The sequence below is a fragment of the Pseudophryne corroboree genome, chromosome 10 (genome assembly GCF_028390025.1).
Source record: "Pseudophryne corroboree isolate aPseCor3 chromosome 10, aPseCor3.hap2, whole genome shotgun sequence".
In the NCBI taxonomy this organism is placed as follows: Eukaryota; Metazoa; Chordata; class Amphibia; order Anura; family Myobatrachidae; genus Pseudophryne; species Pseudophryne corroboree.
The window spans coordinates 378,328,883-378,345,696 of record NC_086453.1 but is presented as its reverse complement, the minus strand read 5'-3'; the positions used below and the strand labels follow the sequence as shown (position 1 = coordinate 378,345,696).

The following is a 16,814-nucleotide window of genomic DNA, read 5'->3' as shown; positions in this document are numbered from 1 at the left end:
ACAAGATGCGACCAAGGCCGCACCTAACTGGATAAGGACCCCCTCCCAACCCGCTACTAAAACACAAATCTAATTCATGTAACGGCGAGAGCAGCTATCAGCCTTACGCCACATTCTTATCACTTGTTCCCAGTAATCTGATTGAATATTATTATTATTACTATCCTTTATTTATATGGCGCCACAAGGGTTCCGCAGCGCCCATATATCAGTGTAACCCACATAATTGCAGCCTTCGCTGAATACACAGAGGTCCCCTCTATAAGTTACTTTTTGTATCTGTTCTGATGCCCACCTGGTATTCTGCAGAAATAGCCAGGGGGACAGATCTGGCAGTCTCCTTCTCTTTCTGCCCCTGGAAGAGTACGGTAGGTATGAACAGGGCACTCCTGTGGTCCTGCTGTGTGACTGGCATCGGTCTGATTCCTTCCAGTGCAGAAATGGCCAGAAGGGCACGGCATGGGTACAGGGTTCCCTAGATGAGGAGAAACATCTCTAGCTGAGCATGTTTGCTACTATCAGTGTGCACCACCTTCAGCAACACAGAACACACATTACCTTCTATGCACCAGTGTCCCAACGGGCACGGCCCACAGTCCTCCCGCTGCCTGCCTCCCGGGGAACCCCTCACTGTGTTTGCAGGGCATGGTTTCGGCAACACGGTGCCCTCTTCACAATAGAAACCTGACAAAAGGAGAGAAAACAGATGGAAATAAAATGACACCACATGAAGATATTTCTTTCTCCATGAATTCCTGAAATGTGTCCTGGGAGGAAAACAGGCGATTCAGCCAACCTACAGTATACTCTCACCTACCAGCCATGGACAGAAGTTCATTACGCATGGTACGGGCTATGGTCCAGCTTGGTGCACTACAAGTTGCATCACGGCATCTGCTGCACTCTGTTACTATGTAATTTTTTCATACTTGATGTAATCCTCCATACGCTATTAATGCAGAAAGCCCAGACTATAGGACACAGTGGGGGTCATTCAGATCTGATTGCTGCTGTGCGTTTTTGCACAGCGGGCGATCGGATCCGAACTGCGCATGCGCCTGAGCCGCAATGCGCAGGTGCGTCGGACGGCTACAACTGGGATCGCCAGTCAGCGGCGGGATGGTGCGAAGGATCCATTCACACGGGGCGTTTGCAAGGTGATTGATAGGAACCGGACATTTGTGGGTGGCAACTGACAGTTTTCAAGGAGTGTCCTGAAAAACGCAGGCGTTCCCTAGAGTTTGCAGGGAGGGTGTCTGACGTCAGCTCTGGCCCCGATCGGCAGGATTCAGTCACACCGGAATAGTAAGTCTTGGACTGCGCAGAGACTGCACACACTCATTTTAAGCAGCTCTGGTACACATGGGATCGTACACTTGCACAGCGAAAATACACTCCCCCTGTAGGCGGCGACTACCTGATCGCAGGACTGCAAAAAACGCAGCCCAACGATCAGATCTGAATTAGGCCCAGTGTATGAGGGGCCGTTCAAGTCAAAATTACAGCTTTCTGGATATAACGTATAGCTAATTTTTGCTTTATGGATATGATGTATGACGAGATGGATATGCCGTATGCTGAGATGGATATGATGTATGCTGAGATGGATATGACATATGCCTAGATGGATATGATGTGTGTTGAGATGGATATGATGTATGCTGAGATGGATATGACGTGTACTGAGATGGATATGACATATGCCTAGATGGATATGATGTGTGCTGAGATGGATATGACGTATGCCGAGATGGATATGACATATGCCAAGATGGATATGACATATGCTGAGATGGATATGACATATGCCGAGATGGATATGACATGTGCTGAAATGGATATGATGTATGCTGAGATGGATATGACGTATGCCAAGATGGATATGACGTATGCCAAGATGGATATGACGTATGCTGAGATGGATATGACATATGCTGAGATGGATATGACATATGGTGAGATGGATATGACATATGGTGAGATGGATATGACATATGGTGAGATGGATATGACATATGGTGAGATGGATATGCTGTATGGTGAGATGGATATGACCTGTGCTGAAATGGCTATGGATTATGCTGAAATGGATATGACATATGGTGAGATGGATATGACATATGCTGAGATGGATATGACATATGGTGAGATGGATATGCTGTATGGTGAGATGGATATGACATATGCTGAGATGGATATGACATATGGTGAGATGGATATGACATATGGTGAGATGGATATGACATATGGTGAGATGGATATGACATATGGTGAGATGGCTATGGATTATGCTGAGATGGATATAACATATGGTGAGATGGATATAACATATGGTGAGATGGATATAACATATGGTGAGATGGATATGACATATGGTGAGATGGCTATGGATTGTGCTGAGATGGATATGACATATGGTGAGATGGGGATATGACATACACTGAGATGGCTATGGACTATGGTGAGATGTGGGGATATGACATACACTGAGAAAAGCACATGATGCAGCCAGCCAATTACAGCTCTCCTATATAAGCAGTGGTGCTGGCTGGGAGGAGGATCAGTATAATGTGGAAGAGCTGAGAAGTGGAGCTCTCCCCAGGTGCCATTGTCAGCAGCAGAGCAGTGATACTGAGGCACATTGCAGAGCAGCTCATCTCCTGCCTCAGGCTGCCTGTCCCCTTTCTAGGTGCTGTACTACTGGGATGGGTGCAGGAGGGAATATCTGGTCACAGACACTGCCTGGGGGGAGAAGGTTGTGAGTCAGTGCTCAGCTCACACAGGCAGGGAGTGTGTTACTTTCACTTTCTGTGACAGTAAAAAGATGAAGATTCAGACCCCATTGAGCTACAAGACCCTGACCCAGTGCAGCAGCCTCACAGGATAAAGCAAGGTTACATAGGGGAAGGTGGCTAATGACACTGCTATAGGGGGAGACCTATGGAAAGTGGGGGCACAGGGGGATATGACACTGTTATTGGGCTGTGGGAGCTGATTACACTGCTATTATGGGGGAGGGCAGAGACACATGGAAAGTGATATTGGGAAAGGGGGAGATACATGGGGAGTGGGGGCCCTGGGGGCTAATAGCACTGGTATGGGGAGGAGGGGGCATACACATGTGTGCACAGGCACATCCTAATGTCAGGCACCCCCCTCATGCCTGGTCAGATACTGCGCAGAAAGTTGAACCACCCCGCGCCAGCACTATCTGACCAATCCCGCATAATACACAGTCAGACTGGGGGTCATTCCGAGTTGATCGCAGCCAGCAACTTTTAGTCCACGCCTATGGGGGAGTGTATTTTAGCTTAGCAGGAATGCAATCACTTTTGTAGCCCTGCTAAGCTAACATTTTATAAAGCAGAACATGACCAGCCCTGGACATACTTACCCTGTGCGACGATATCAGCGATGCTGGAGCCGGCTATGACGTCAGACATCCGCTCTCCGTTCTCCTGGACACGCCTGCGTTTTCTTCTCCACTCCCCAAAAACGGCAGGCAACGGTCTGGTGGTGCCCAGGAACGCCTTCTCTCTGTCAATCTTCTTGCGGTCGTCTCTGCGACCGCTTTCTTCGTACTCCGCTACGTAACTCGGCGACCCCTGTCACCAGCAACGCTGCGCGTGAGCAGTGCGGCTGCCGCACATGCACATCCTGGACCCGTTCGCACCGCAGCAACAAACCGCTGCGTGCGAACGAGTCGGAATGACCCTCATTGTGCAGGTGCCGTCTCAGCCCGGCTCCCATTCTGACACCCACACTGTGAGTGATTCCTAACCTACCACCAGAGGTGGATATAGACCTCATGGGGCCCTAAGCAGGATACCAATTTGGGCCCCCTCCCTCAAATAATCCATAGCATATTTTCGTTCCTGATACAGTATATGACTCTTAAAATATTTGTTGTTTTTCCTCCTTGTATTCTATGGGTGGTATTCATGTGACCGGCGATCAGGAGACCGATGGTTACATGACCACCCTTCACTATCCCGATGGTTGGCATGCCGACCAACAGGGACTATTTCCACTTGTGGGTGTCCACGACACCCATAGAGTGGGAATAAGACTCATGGCGACCGCAGATCACCACTGAGCCTGCAGCGTGGCGAGCACAGCGCGTGGCGAGCCCACAAGGGGCTTGCTGTACTCACCCCCCCCCCCCGCCGGGATCCCTGCGTCGGTATGATGACCGCCGGTCAGCCATACCACACCTGTATTCTATGACAGTATATTACTTTCCCCCTTCACTGATTGCACCACATCCACTTACTGACTGCATTTCATAATAGCCATTATTACCCTCTTCAGTCAGTGTAACTGTATTGATTATATATCAGTGACCCCACTGATTGTAGCAGGCAGGTCCCAATCACCTATACACATAGGGGGTTATTCAGGTTGGATTGCAGAATCTGCAATCCTTTCTATCACATGCTGGGGGCCGACCAGCGCAGGGCAAGACCTCCCAGCATGCTAGCTGGCAGACAGCGATCGCAAAGGCTGTGCATCATCAGATCGACAATGTCCAGGTCGACAATGTTTAGGTCGACCACTATAGGTCGACAGTCACTAGGTCGACAGGGTTTGAAGGTTGACAGGGTTTCTAGGTCGAAATGTACTAGGTCAACAGGTCAAAAGGTCGACATGAGTTTTTCATGTTTTTTTGGTGTCGTTTTCTCAGTACAGTGACTGGGAACCCCAATTAGTGTACTGTGTCCCCTCGCATCTTCGGGCAAGGTGCCTCGCTCTGCTACCGCTGCGCTCATCACAGGTTACTATTCCCAATCATAGTCCACGTGGATTCTTAAGTTTGAAAAAGTAAAAAAAAAAATATTTGAAAAACCCAAGTCGACCTTTTGACCTGTCGACCTATAGTGGTTGACCTAAACATTGTCGACCTTCAGACCAGATCCCATTGCAAAATAATTGTGATCACATCGCTGAAGCAATAATGAATGAGGACACCTGGCATCCGCAGGTAGGCTGCGTATGCAGGAGGTCAGCCGCCATTTTCTTAATCAGACTGGCTGCATGTGACATCACGCAGCTCCCCCGAAAAGGGTCCAGCCACATCTGCGTTGGACAGACCGCTCTCCCACAACAGCGAAACGCCAGCCCCTTCCCACCCACCGCTATCACTCAAACTGTGATCGCACTGTGACTGCTTGCGATTTTCTCCAAACTACGATCCTACCTGAATATCCACCATAGTACTTATAATAGAGTATAACAGCATATTGATATATAATCAGACAGTGTACCCCCCCCCCCTTCCCCACCCTGACTGTAGCAGGCGGATGTTATACACTGTACAGCCTAACCCCCTCCCCCACCCCATCCCGCCTGGTTGGAATTTGAAGTAGGCAGATGTTATACACTGGAAGAGCTCATGTTTTTCTCTGCGCCTCCTCTCTCCTCGTCTGACGTCATAAACACGTGTGTTGTGATGGGTCACACGCACAATACTGCAGTACTGGAGACACAGGCATGCATTGGATCTGGCACCCATCACTGGCAGCCTGGAGTATTCAGCCAGCCCAATGCTCTGACAATTTCTGCAGTGGTTGCAGTCCACCAGAAATGCCTTCCATACAGCCTTATCAGCATGCCCCCCTGGGAACCACAGGGCCCTAAGCAGCTGCCTTGGTTGCCTTGTGTAAAATCCTTCTCTGCCTGCCGCTGCCCACCAGAACCAATGGAGCTTACCCCCATATACCAGGAAAGGAGGTATTCATGTGACCGGCGGTCACATAACCTCCCCCCTACATCCTGTCCCCTCACAATCCCGACAGTCGGCATGCCTACCAACAGGGACTTAATCCACTCGTGGGTGTCCACGACACCCATAGAGTGGGAATAAAACCCTTAGCAACCGCAGTGAGCACACAAGGGGCTTGCTGCACTCACCCCACTCTGTCAGGATTCTGCTGCCGGTATCCCGGCGTCGGTATGCTGACCGCCGGTCAAGCATACTACACCCACCAGGAGAAGGTTCTGTGTGTGTGCGCTGCACTGGCTGATAGGGGGAGATCTGTCTGAGGGGAATGGAGAATTTTCTGTATCAGGTGGGAGAGATGATGATCTGTCTGTGGGGAGGGGGCTCTTTTATGGTAAGGGGAGATAATGATGTGTCTGAGGGGAAGGGGGGGACCCACTGTACTAGGGGGAAGTGATCTGTCTGAGGGAGCGAGGTACAGGTGTGAGAGATGGAAAGTGGGAGCAAGGTGCATGAGAGATGGAAGGTGGGAGTGAGGTGCAGGTGTGAGAGATGGAAGGTGGGAGTGAGGTGCAGGTGTGAGAGATGGAAGGTGGGAGCGAGGTGCAGGTGGGAGAGATGGAAGGTGGGAGCGAGGTGCAGGTGGGAGAGATGGAAGGTGGGAGTGAGGTGCAGGTGTGAGAGATGGAAGGTGGGAGTGAGGTGCAGGTGTGAGAGATGGAAGGTGGGAGTGAGGTGCAGGTGTGAGAGATGGAAGGTGGGAGTGAGGTGCAGGTGTGAGAGATGGAAGGTGGGAGTGAGGTGCAGGTGTGAGAGATGGAAAGTGGGAGTGAGGTGCAAGTGCGGGAGATGGAAGGTGGGAGTGAGGTGCAGGTGCGGGAGATGGAAGGTGGGAGTGAGGTGCAGGTGCGAGAGATGGAAGGTGGGAGTGAGGTGCAGGTGCGAGAGATGGAAGGTGGGAGTGAGGTGCAGGTGTGAGAGATGGAAGGTGGGAGTGAGGTGCAGGTGTGAGAGATGGAAGGTGGGAGTGAGGTGCAGGTGTGAGAGATGGAAGGTGGGAGGGAAGGTGTTTGTGTTGACATACAATGCCAGGTGGGAGGGTAAGTGTAAGGTGACATACACTGACCATGGGGAAGGGGTGTATGCTGAAATATAATTCCAGAGGCGGGGGGTTGCGCAGGTACATACACTGATTGCAGGAAGGAGGGATGTGTTTGTGATGACCTACATGGTTTTTATCTGCCATCAAATTATATGTTTCTTCAGAAACGTGAAGACAGATTTACGCACAAGGGGGGTCATTCCGAGTTGTTAGCTCGTTATTTTTTTCCGCAACGGAGCGATTAGTCGCTAATGCGCATGCGCAATGTCCGCAGTGCGACTGCGCCAAGTAAATTTGCTATGCAGTTAGGAATTTTACTCACGGCATTACGAGGATTTTTCTTCGTTACGGTGATCGTAATGTGATTGACAGGAAGTGGGTGTTTCTGGGCGGAAACTGGCCATTTTATGGGTGTGTGTAAAAACGCTACCGTTTCTGGGAAAAATGCGGGAGTGGCTGGAGAAACGGGGGAGTGTCTGGGCGAACGCTGGGTGTGTTTGTGACGTCAAACCAGGAACGAAACTGACTGAACTGATCGCAGTGACAGAGTAAATCTCGAGCTACTCAGAAACTGCTAAGAAATTTCTACTCGCAATTTTGCGAATCTTTCGTTCGCAATTTTGCTATGCTAAGATTCACTCCCAGAAGGCGGCGGCTTAGCGTGTGCAATGCTGCTAAAAGCAGCTTGCGTGCGAACAACTCGGAAGGAGGGCCAATGTGTGAGCCAAAGCGTTCGTGCGTGCATTATACACAGGTGCAGCATACTGGAATTTTGCTGAGTTTTGATCAGAGATGTGTGGAAAAGGTAGGCTTTGCCATTAGGCTTACCACCTCATCCCTTTAATTCTGGACACATATTAATTACACAGGTTCTGTGGCTGATTAAAACCAGGTGAAATAGTCTTGAAGTCAGCCAGCTACAGAACCTGTGTAATTAATACAGTATGATCCAGAATTAAAGGGATGAGGTGGTAACCCTATCTGCCATAGACTTTTTACTCCAGAGTTGTGACTATCAAAATGATTAAAATAATACAAAGAAGATATCTCCTATATATTTGCCTTAATCTGTGACTCTGTGCTCGTAACGCTGGGCGGAGTCACAGAGCTGGGCGGAGTCAACTGCATCTGCTGCAGGGAGCTACTCCATACCCAGTGCCAGCAGCAGTCAGGTGCAAGACCCTACCTTACAGTATAGGAGGTGAGGCTGCCGGCTGCTGTTCCTGTCCCCCCCCCCCCCCCCCCAATCACCTGTGACAGCGGAGCTACGGTGCCACGAGGGGGAGGAGCTACACGGAATAGAGGGGCGGAGCTACACGGGACCAGACAGCTGAACAGTGGTGGAATCAGCATTGCAGTGACGGCCAGCCAGACTTGGTAAGTGGAGGGTGAGAGAGAAATGTGTGTGTGTGTGTGTGTGTGTGTGTATAGTGGGGGTGGGGGTGTATGTGTATATATAGTGGGGTGTGTGTGTGTGTGTGTGTGTGTGTGTGTATATATAGTGTGTGTGTGTATATAGTGGGGGTGTGTGTGTGTGTGTGTGTGTGTGTGTGTGTGTGTGTGAGTGTATATATATGGTGGTGTGTGTGTGTTTGTATATATGTGTGAATTGTGTGTGTGTGAGGTATGTCTGTATGTGCGCACTTTATTGGACGCCACTGCTGGGGGGGCCATTACATGCAAGGACGCTACTAATATAGGGGGGGCATTACGTATAAGGACGCTACTACTATAGGGGGGCATTACGTATAAGGACGCTACTAATATAGGGGGGCATTACGTATAAGGACGCTACTAATATAGGGAGGGCATTACGTATAAGGACGCTACTAATATAGGGGGGCATTACGTATAAGGACGCTACTAATATAGGGGGGCATTACGTATAAGGACGCTACTAATATAGGGAGGGCATTACGTATAAGGACACTACTACTATAGGGGGGGCATTACGTATAAGGACACTACTACTATAGGGGGGGCATTACGTATAAGGACGCTACTAATATAGGGAGGGCATTACGTATAAGGACGCTACTACTATGGGGGGGCATTACGTATAAGGACGCTACTAATATAGGGGGGCATTACGTATAAGGACGCTACTACTATAGGGGGGCATTACGTATAAGGACGCTACTAATATAGGGAGGGCATTACGTATAAGGACGCTACTACTATAGGGGGGCATTACGTATAAGGACGCTACTACTATAGGGGGGCATTACGTATAAAGACGCTACTACTATAGGGGGGCATTACGTATAAGGACGCTACTACTATAGGGGGGGGCATTACGTATAAGGACGCTACTACTATAGGGGGGCATTACGTATAAAGACGCTACTACTATAGGGGGGCATTACGTATAAGGACGCTACTACTATAGGGGGGGGCATTACGTATAAGGACGCTACTACTATAGGGGGGCATTACGTATAAGGACGCTACTACTATAGGGGGGGGCATTACGTATAAGGACGCTACTACTATAGGGGGGGGGCATTACGTATAAGGACGCTACTACTATAGGGGGGCATTACGTATAAGGACACTACTACTATAGGGGGGGCATTACGTATAAGGACGCTACTACTATAGGGGGGCATTACGTATAAGACGCTACTACTATAGGGGGGCATTACGTATAAGGACGCTTCTACTATAGGGGGGCATTACGTATAAGGACGCTACTACTATAGGGGGGCATTACGTATAAAGACGCTACTACTATAGGGGGGCATTACGTATAAGGACGCTACTACTAGGGGGGGCATTACGTATAAGGACGCTACTACTATAGGGGGGCATTACGTATAAGGACGCTACTAATATAGGGGGGCATTACGTATAAGGACGCTACTAATATAGGGAGGGCATTACGTATAAGGACGCTACTAATATAGGGGGGGCATTACGTATAAGGACGCTACTAATATAGGGGGGCATTACGTATAAGGACGCTACTAATATAGGGAGGGCATTACGTATAAGGACACTACTACTATAGGGGGGGCATTACGTATAAGGACACTACTACTATAGGGGGGGCATTACGTATAAGGACGCTACTAATATAGGGAGGGCATTACGTATAAGGACGCTACTACTATGGGGGGGCATTACGTATAAGGACGCTACTAATATAGGGGGGCATTACGTATAAGGACGCTACTACTATAGGGGGGCATTACGTATAAGGACGCTACTAATATAGGGAGGGCATTACGTATAAGGACGCTACTACTATAGGGGGGCATTACGTATAAGGACGCTACTACTATAGGGGGGCATTACGTATAAAGACGCTACTACTATAGGGGGGCATTACGTATAAGGACGCTACTACTATAGGGGGGGGCATTACGTATAAGGACGCTACTACTATAGGGGGGCATTACGTATAAAGACGCTACTACTATAGGGGGGCATTACGTATAAGGACGCTACTACTATAGGGGGGGGCATTACGTATAAGGACGCTACTACTATAGGGGGGCATTACGTATAAGGACGCTACTACTATAGGGGGGGCATTACGTATAAGGACGCTACTACTATAGGGGGGGGGCATTACGTATAAGGACGCTACTACTATAGGGGGGCATTACGTATAAGGACACTACTACTATAGGGGGGCATTACGTATAAGGACGCTACTACTATAGGGGGGCATTACGTATAAAGACGCTACTACTATAGGGGGGCATTACGTATAAGGACGCTACTACTATAGGGGGGCATTACGTATAAGGACGCTACTACTATAGGGGGGCATTACGTATAAAGACGCTACTACTATAGGGGGGCATTACGTATAAGGATGCTACTACTATAGGGGGGGCATTACGTATAAGGACGCTACTACTATAGGGGGGGGCATTACGTATAAGGACGCTACTACTAGGGGGGCATTACGTATAAGGATGCTACTACTATAGGGGGGGGGCATTACGTATAAGGACGCTACTACTATAGGGGGGCATTACGTATAAGGATGCTACTACTATAGGGGGGGCATTACGTATAAGGAAGCTACTACTATAGGGGGGGGCATTACGTATAAGGACGCTACTACTATAGGGGGGGGGCATTACGTATAAGGACGCTACTACTATAGGGGGGCATTACGTATAAGGATGCTACTACTATAGGGGGGGCATTACGTATAAGGACGCTACTACTATAGGGGGGCATTACGTATAAGGATGCTACTACTATAGGGGGGGCATTACGTATAAGGAAGCTACTACTATAGGGGGGGGCATTACGTATAAGGACGCTACTACTATAGGGGGGGGGCATTACGTATAAGGACGCTACTACTATAGGGGGGCATTACGTATAAGGATGCTACTACTATAGGGGGGGCATTACGTATAAGGAAGCTACTACTATAGGGGGAGCATTACGTATAAGGACGCTACTACTATAGGGGGGGCATTACGTATAAGGACGCTACTAACTATAGGGGGGGCATTACGTATAAGGACGCTACTAATATAGGGGGGGCATTACGTATAAGGACGCTACTACTATAGGGGGGGCATTACGTATAAGGACGCTACTACTATAGGGGGCGCATTACGTATAAGGACGCTACTACTATAGGGGGGGCATTACGTCTAAGGACGCTACTACTATAGGGGGGCATTACGTATAAGGATGCTACTACTATAGGGGGGGGGCATTACGTATAAGGACGCTACTACTATAGGGGGGCATTACGTATAAGGATGCTACTACTATAGGGGGGGCATTACGTATAAGGAAGCTACTACTATAGGGGGGGGCATTACGTATAAGGACGCTACTACTATAGGGGGGGGGCATTACGTATAAGGACGCTACTACTATAGGGGGGCATTACGTATAAGGATGCTACTACTATAGGGGGGGCATTACGTATAAGGAAGCTACTACTATAGGGGGAGCATTACGTATAAGGACGCTACTACTATAGGGGGGGCATTACGTATAAGGACGCTACTACTATAGGGGGGGCATTACGTATAAGGACGCTACTAATATAGGGGGGGCATTACGTATAAGGACGCTACTACTATAGGGGGGGCATTACGTATAAGGACGCTACTACTATAGGGGGCGCATTACGTATAAGGACGCTACTACTATAGGGGGGGCATTACGTCTAAGGACGCTACTACTATAGGGGGGGCATTACGTCTAAGGACGTTACTACTATAGGGGGGGCATTACGTCTAAGGACGCTACTACTATAGGGGGACATTACGTATAAGGACGCTACTACTATGGGGGGGCATTACGTATAAGGACGCTACTACTATAGGGGGCATTACGTATAAGCAGGCTACTAATACTGGGGGGCATTACATATAAGGACGCTACTACTGGGGGGGGCATTATGTATAAGGACTCTATTACATCTGGGGGGCATTATGTATAAGGACTCTATTACTTCTGGGGGGCATTATGTATAAGGACGGTGCTACTACTACTGGGAGGGCATTACATGTAAGGATGCTACTACTACTGGGGGGGGGCATTATGTATAAGGACGGTACTACTACTGGGGACACATCTATATATTTGCCTTAGTCTGTGACTCTGTGCCTGTAACGCTGGGCGGAGTCACAGTGGCTGCATGCAGGGCAGGAACAGTCCCCTCCCTCGGTCCGCCCATCTCCGCCCAGTGCCCTGTCTCTCTCCTCCCCGTACACTCCCTGTACGTACCCTGGTGATCCTGCAGCCGGGGAGCGGGGACTGTAAGCCGGACTCGCCGTCACTGCACAGTCCGGAGGCCCCCCCTCCCACAGCATTCACCCCACCCGTGGCGCACGGCTCTCCTTTCACCCGCGGCACACACCGCATCCCACCCGCGCCGCACGGACCTCCTTCCACCCGCGGCACACACCCCTCACCCAACCACTGCACTCCCGTCCCCTCCCCCACCTGCTGCACCCCCCACTCCTCCCCCACCCGCGGCACCACCCCAATACCACTTCTCCCCCCGCACCCTCCACCCCACACTCCCCTCCAACACCCGCAGCACTCCCGTTCCCTCCTGTAGCACTCCCCCGCCCCTCCCCCACCCGCAGAACCCCCCCTCCCCCACCTGTGGCACCCATAGCATCCACCACATCCGCGACACCCGCGGCGCACGCCCCTCCTTCCACCCACAGCATCCAACACATCAGCCCCCCACCCGCGAAACACGGCTCACGCCCCCCTCCCACCTGCACCACATGGCCCGCGGCACCCCGCACCCTCCCACCCGCGGCACCCCGCACCCTCCCACCCGCGGTAACCACAGCATCCACCCCACCCGCGGCACACACCCCTCACCCAACCACTGCACTCCCGTCCCCACCCCCACCTGATGCACCCCCCACCCCTCCCCCACCCGCGGCACCCACAGCATCCACCACATCCGCGGCACACGCCCCTCCACCACCCGCAGCACTCCCGCCCCCTCCTGTAGCACCCCCCCTCATCCGCAGAACTCCCCCTACCCCTCCCCCACCCGTGGCACCCACCACATCCATCCCCCTCCCGTAGCACCCACAACCCAAAAAACCCACCCTCTCTCCCCCACCCGCGGCACCCCCCCCCTACACCCATCTCCCCCCCCTACACCCACGCACCCTCCACCCCACCCGCCAAACCCACACCATCCACATCCGCCCCCCACCCGCGGTACTCCCCCCTCCTTCCCAACCGTAGCACCCCCCCCCTCCCCCACCCACAGCACCTCCCCCCATACCCACCTCTCCTCCTCGCTACACCCACACCCCACCAGCCCCTCCCCCACCCGCAGCATCCACGACATCCGTCCCCCACCCGCGGCACACACCCCTCCCCCACCCGTAGCACCCACACCCCTCCCCCACCTGCAGCGCCCCTGCACCTCCCCCCACCATACCCACCTCCCCCCCCCATGCTCCACCCCACCCGGCCGGCTCCCACCCGTGACACCCACAGCATCCACCACATACGCCCCCCCTCCCACCCACAGCATCCACCACATCCACCCCCCACACACGTCCCTCCAACACCCACAGCATTCCCACCCCCTCCCCCATCCGTATCACCCACATCCGCATCACACCCCTCCCCTGCCGCAGCGCATCCGGACCCCCGCAGCCGCCACTCCTCCAACCACAGCACCTCCGGCCCCCACCCACACCTTCCCTAGAGCCTGATTAAGGGGGGGGTCCAAAAGGGCCCCCTGCCACACCACAGATCGGATCTCTCTTCCGATCCGATCTGTAGTGCTGTAGAGATGTGACCTGTGTTCCAGGGCACATCAGAGCTCCGGTGCAGGGACCAGGTGTTTCCTTGCACGAGACTGGAAGTGGCGACGAGCAGCGGCGCTTCAAACTTGGCGCCGTTTTGCCAGCCAATCTGAAGCGCTGGCGGCGGGAGTTCTTTTCCGGCGCCATCCGCCAGTAAATCATGGCTCGCGGGGCGCCGGCCAATCAGATTGTCTCGCCGGGTCATTGGCCCCGCCCACGCCATCTGACTTCAGATGCCGGACGGGAGCCGAAGAAGACGACCGCGCGGAAGAGTGCAGAAGACACCGAGCGAGAGCCGAAGAGGGAGGCCGCGCTGAAGAGCGGTGAACAGCCGGACGGAGGGAGAAGAGCTCTGGTGCCCGCTGAAAAGGCCGGAAGACGCCGTGCTCCTGATGGAAGATGACCCGGACCAGGTGAGGCCTCAGTGAGCTGGTTTCTCACTCACCCCCCCTTTCCTCCCTAGACCGTCAGGGATCGGGCACTAGGCCCGTAGGTACAGTCAGCCCCTCCTGGCCTGTGGGTATGTAGTCGGGCCCTCTCGCCCCGTGGACATTTATAGTCGGGCCCTCCCGGCCCGAGGGCGCATGGTGGGCATTAGGCCCCGTTAATAGGTGCACCCCCCACCCCTCTCTTCAATAGGAACCCCACTGTCTAAAGCACCCCGGGCCCCCCATGGTCTTAATCCGGCTCTGCCTTCCCCCATTCGCGGACCTACCACACCCTTCCCTTCCCCACCCGCAGCACCTCTTGACCACCTATCTACTGGCTTGTGTATGTTCAAAGGCGTGCAGGGGTTAACGGGGCGTAGCCCCAACCGACGGTGTGAAGATCGCCCGTAGGGCGCGATGAATCACCTAGTTTATAATATATTCTTTGTATTTTTTATATACTTTATACAGTCAAAACTCTGGCATATACGTTAGTATGACAGGAAAGGCTCTTTACCCGACTGCATGTCCATAGTTTCTTTGTAATACCTACGGGGGTTAAATGATAACTTTTATCAAATAAAATTTCCAGCGTGTAGATGGTAAATTAGACACTTTGTGCGCTATTCAATTATTATTCTCTCTTTCCCTGATAATGAGCCCCATTTATCAAGGGTCACATATTCAATGTTATCTGGGCGCATTATAAGTGGTGAGGATCACATTGCAATATATGATCCTATCAGGTGAATGTATCACCCGGCACCCACAGGAACAGGGGCTCAGAAAGGAGCCCATCCCTGCAAAGTGCTGAAAGCGGAGTCCGGGCCTCTGCGCATGTGTGGTCACTGTGATCGCCATGCACCGGGTCCATTTCCAGCGGAGGGTTTCCAGGGAACCCTGTTAGAACTACATGCCCCAAAGTGTAGTCCAGCCAGGCCCAATGTCAATACATAGTGCATCAGGCCCAATATTGATTTATAAGGCAGCATCGCATCCCCTATAGGTTTCTATAGAAACCTAAGGGAGATGTGGCTGCCAGCGGTAATGTAGGGATCACAGCTGGTATTGGAGATATGTACTATGATCCCTCCTTCTCACATTCAGTGGATACTATTGTGTGCTAGCCAAAGAAAATGGGTGTTTTCGGGTACATAGCCGTAAATATTGACTGATAAAGGGGCCTCAATGTCTCTCTGTCCATGACACTCTCGCCCAATCTCTCTCTTTCCCTTACACTGTTTCCCTTTCCTTGATACTCTGGTGGTCATTCCGAGTTGTTCGCTCGCTAGCTGCTTTTAGCAGCTGTGCACACGCTAGGCCGCCGCCCTCTGGGAGTGTATCTTATCTTAGCAGAAGTGCGACCGAAAGGTTCGCAAAACTGCTCCAAAATCTTTTCAAGCAGTTTCTGAGTAGCTGCAGACCTACTCCTACCTTGCGATCACTTCAGACTATTTAGTTCCTGTTTTGACGTCACAAACACGCCCTGCGTTCGGCCAGCCACTCCCCCATTTCCCCAGGCACGCCTGTGTTTGTATCTCACACGCCTGCGTTTTGTAGCACACTCCCTGAAAACGGTCAGTTACCTCCCAGAAACGCCCCATTCCTGTCAATCACTCAGTGGTCAACAGAGCGACTGAAAAGCATCGCTAGACCTTGTGTGAAACTGCATCGGCTTTTGTGAATGTACGTTGCACGTGCGCAGTGCGCACCATACGCAGAAGTGCCGCTTTTTTGCCTGATCACTGCGCTGCGAGCGGCAGCTAGCGATCAACTCGGAATGACCACCTCTGTCTCTACCTCTCTTTCCTTGACCCCAACTTTTTCTCGATCCCCTCTATCTCTCTTAACCTAACACTTATACCCCTTTTCCACTAGCTGTTTTTACCCGTGTTTTTGCACGGGGGCGCTCATCGACACGGGTTTTTAGTAGGTGGAAACGGGTCAACACGGGTTGAGTGACCCGGGAATCCTACCCGGCTATTTACCTGGGTAGAACACGGTAATGACACGGATAACGGTGCAGTGTAAACGGTCATTACACGTGTTTTCAGACCCGAGTAACGCTCTGAGACGCTGACTGGTGCTTCTGGGGCACTGGAAGATGATGTCATCCCTGGGAGACACGCTGGGCACATGCAGGCACCGCAGCAGCAAACAAACCCGGATGCACATCTATTGCAGCAGCTACAACACTACGCTGGGCACATGCAGGCATTGAGGCAGCTTGCAAACAAAACACCCCACCCCTCCCTTTTGGTCCTTTTGATGACATCCTCTTGATGAGA

At 51.8% G+C, this 16,814-nt stretch overlaps 2 protein-coding genes across 2 annotated transcripts in view; both read right to left on the bottom strand.

Annotated features, from left to right (window-relative positions):
* Positions 1-845, bottom strand: part of LOC134965400 (uncharacterized) — a 72,975-nt gene extending 72,130 nt beyond the window's left edge. Inside the window, exons 1-2 of the mRNA XM_063941861.1 lie at positions 818-845; positions 559-684 (exon numbers count right to left, since the gene is read on the bottom strand). Of these exons, the coding sequence (XP_063797931.1) occupies positions 559-684; positions 818-845 (154 nt within the window). The remainder of the gene's footprint in view (positions 1-558; positions 685-817) is intronic.
* Positions 302-16,814, bottom strand: part of LOC134966791 (multiple epidermal growth factor-like domains protein 11) — a 138,288-nt gene continuing 121,775 nt past the window's right edge. The window contains exons 14-15 of the mRNA XM_063943806.1: positions 559-684; positions 302-475 (exon numbers count right to left, since the gene is read on the bottom strand). The gene's annotated coding sequence lies outside the window, so the exon portion shown is untranslated. The remainder of the gene's footprint in view (positions 476-558; positions 685-16,814) is intronic.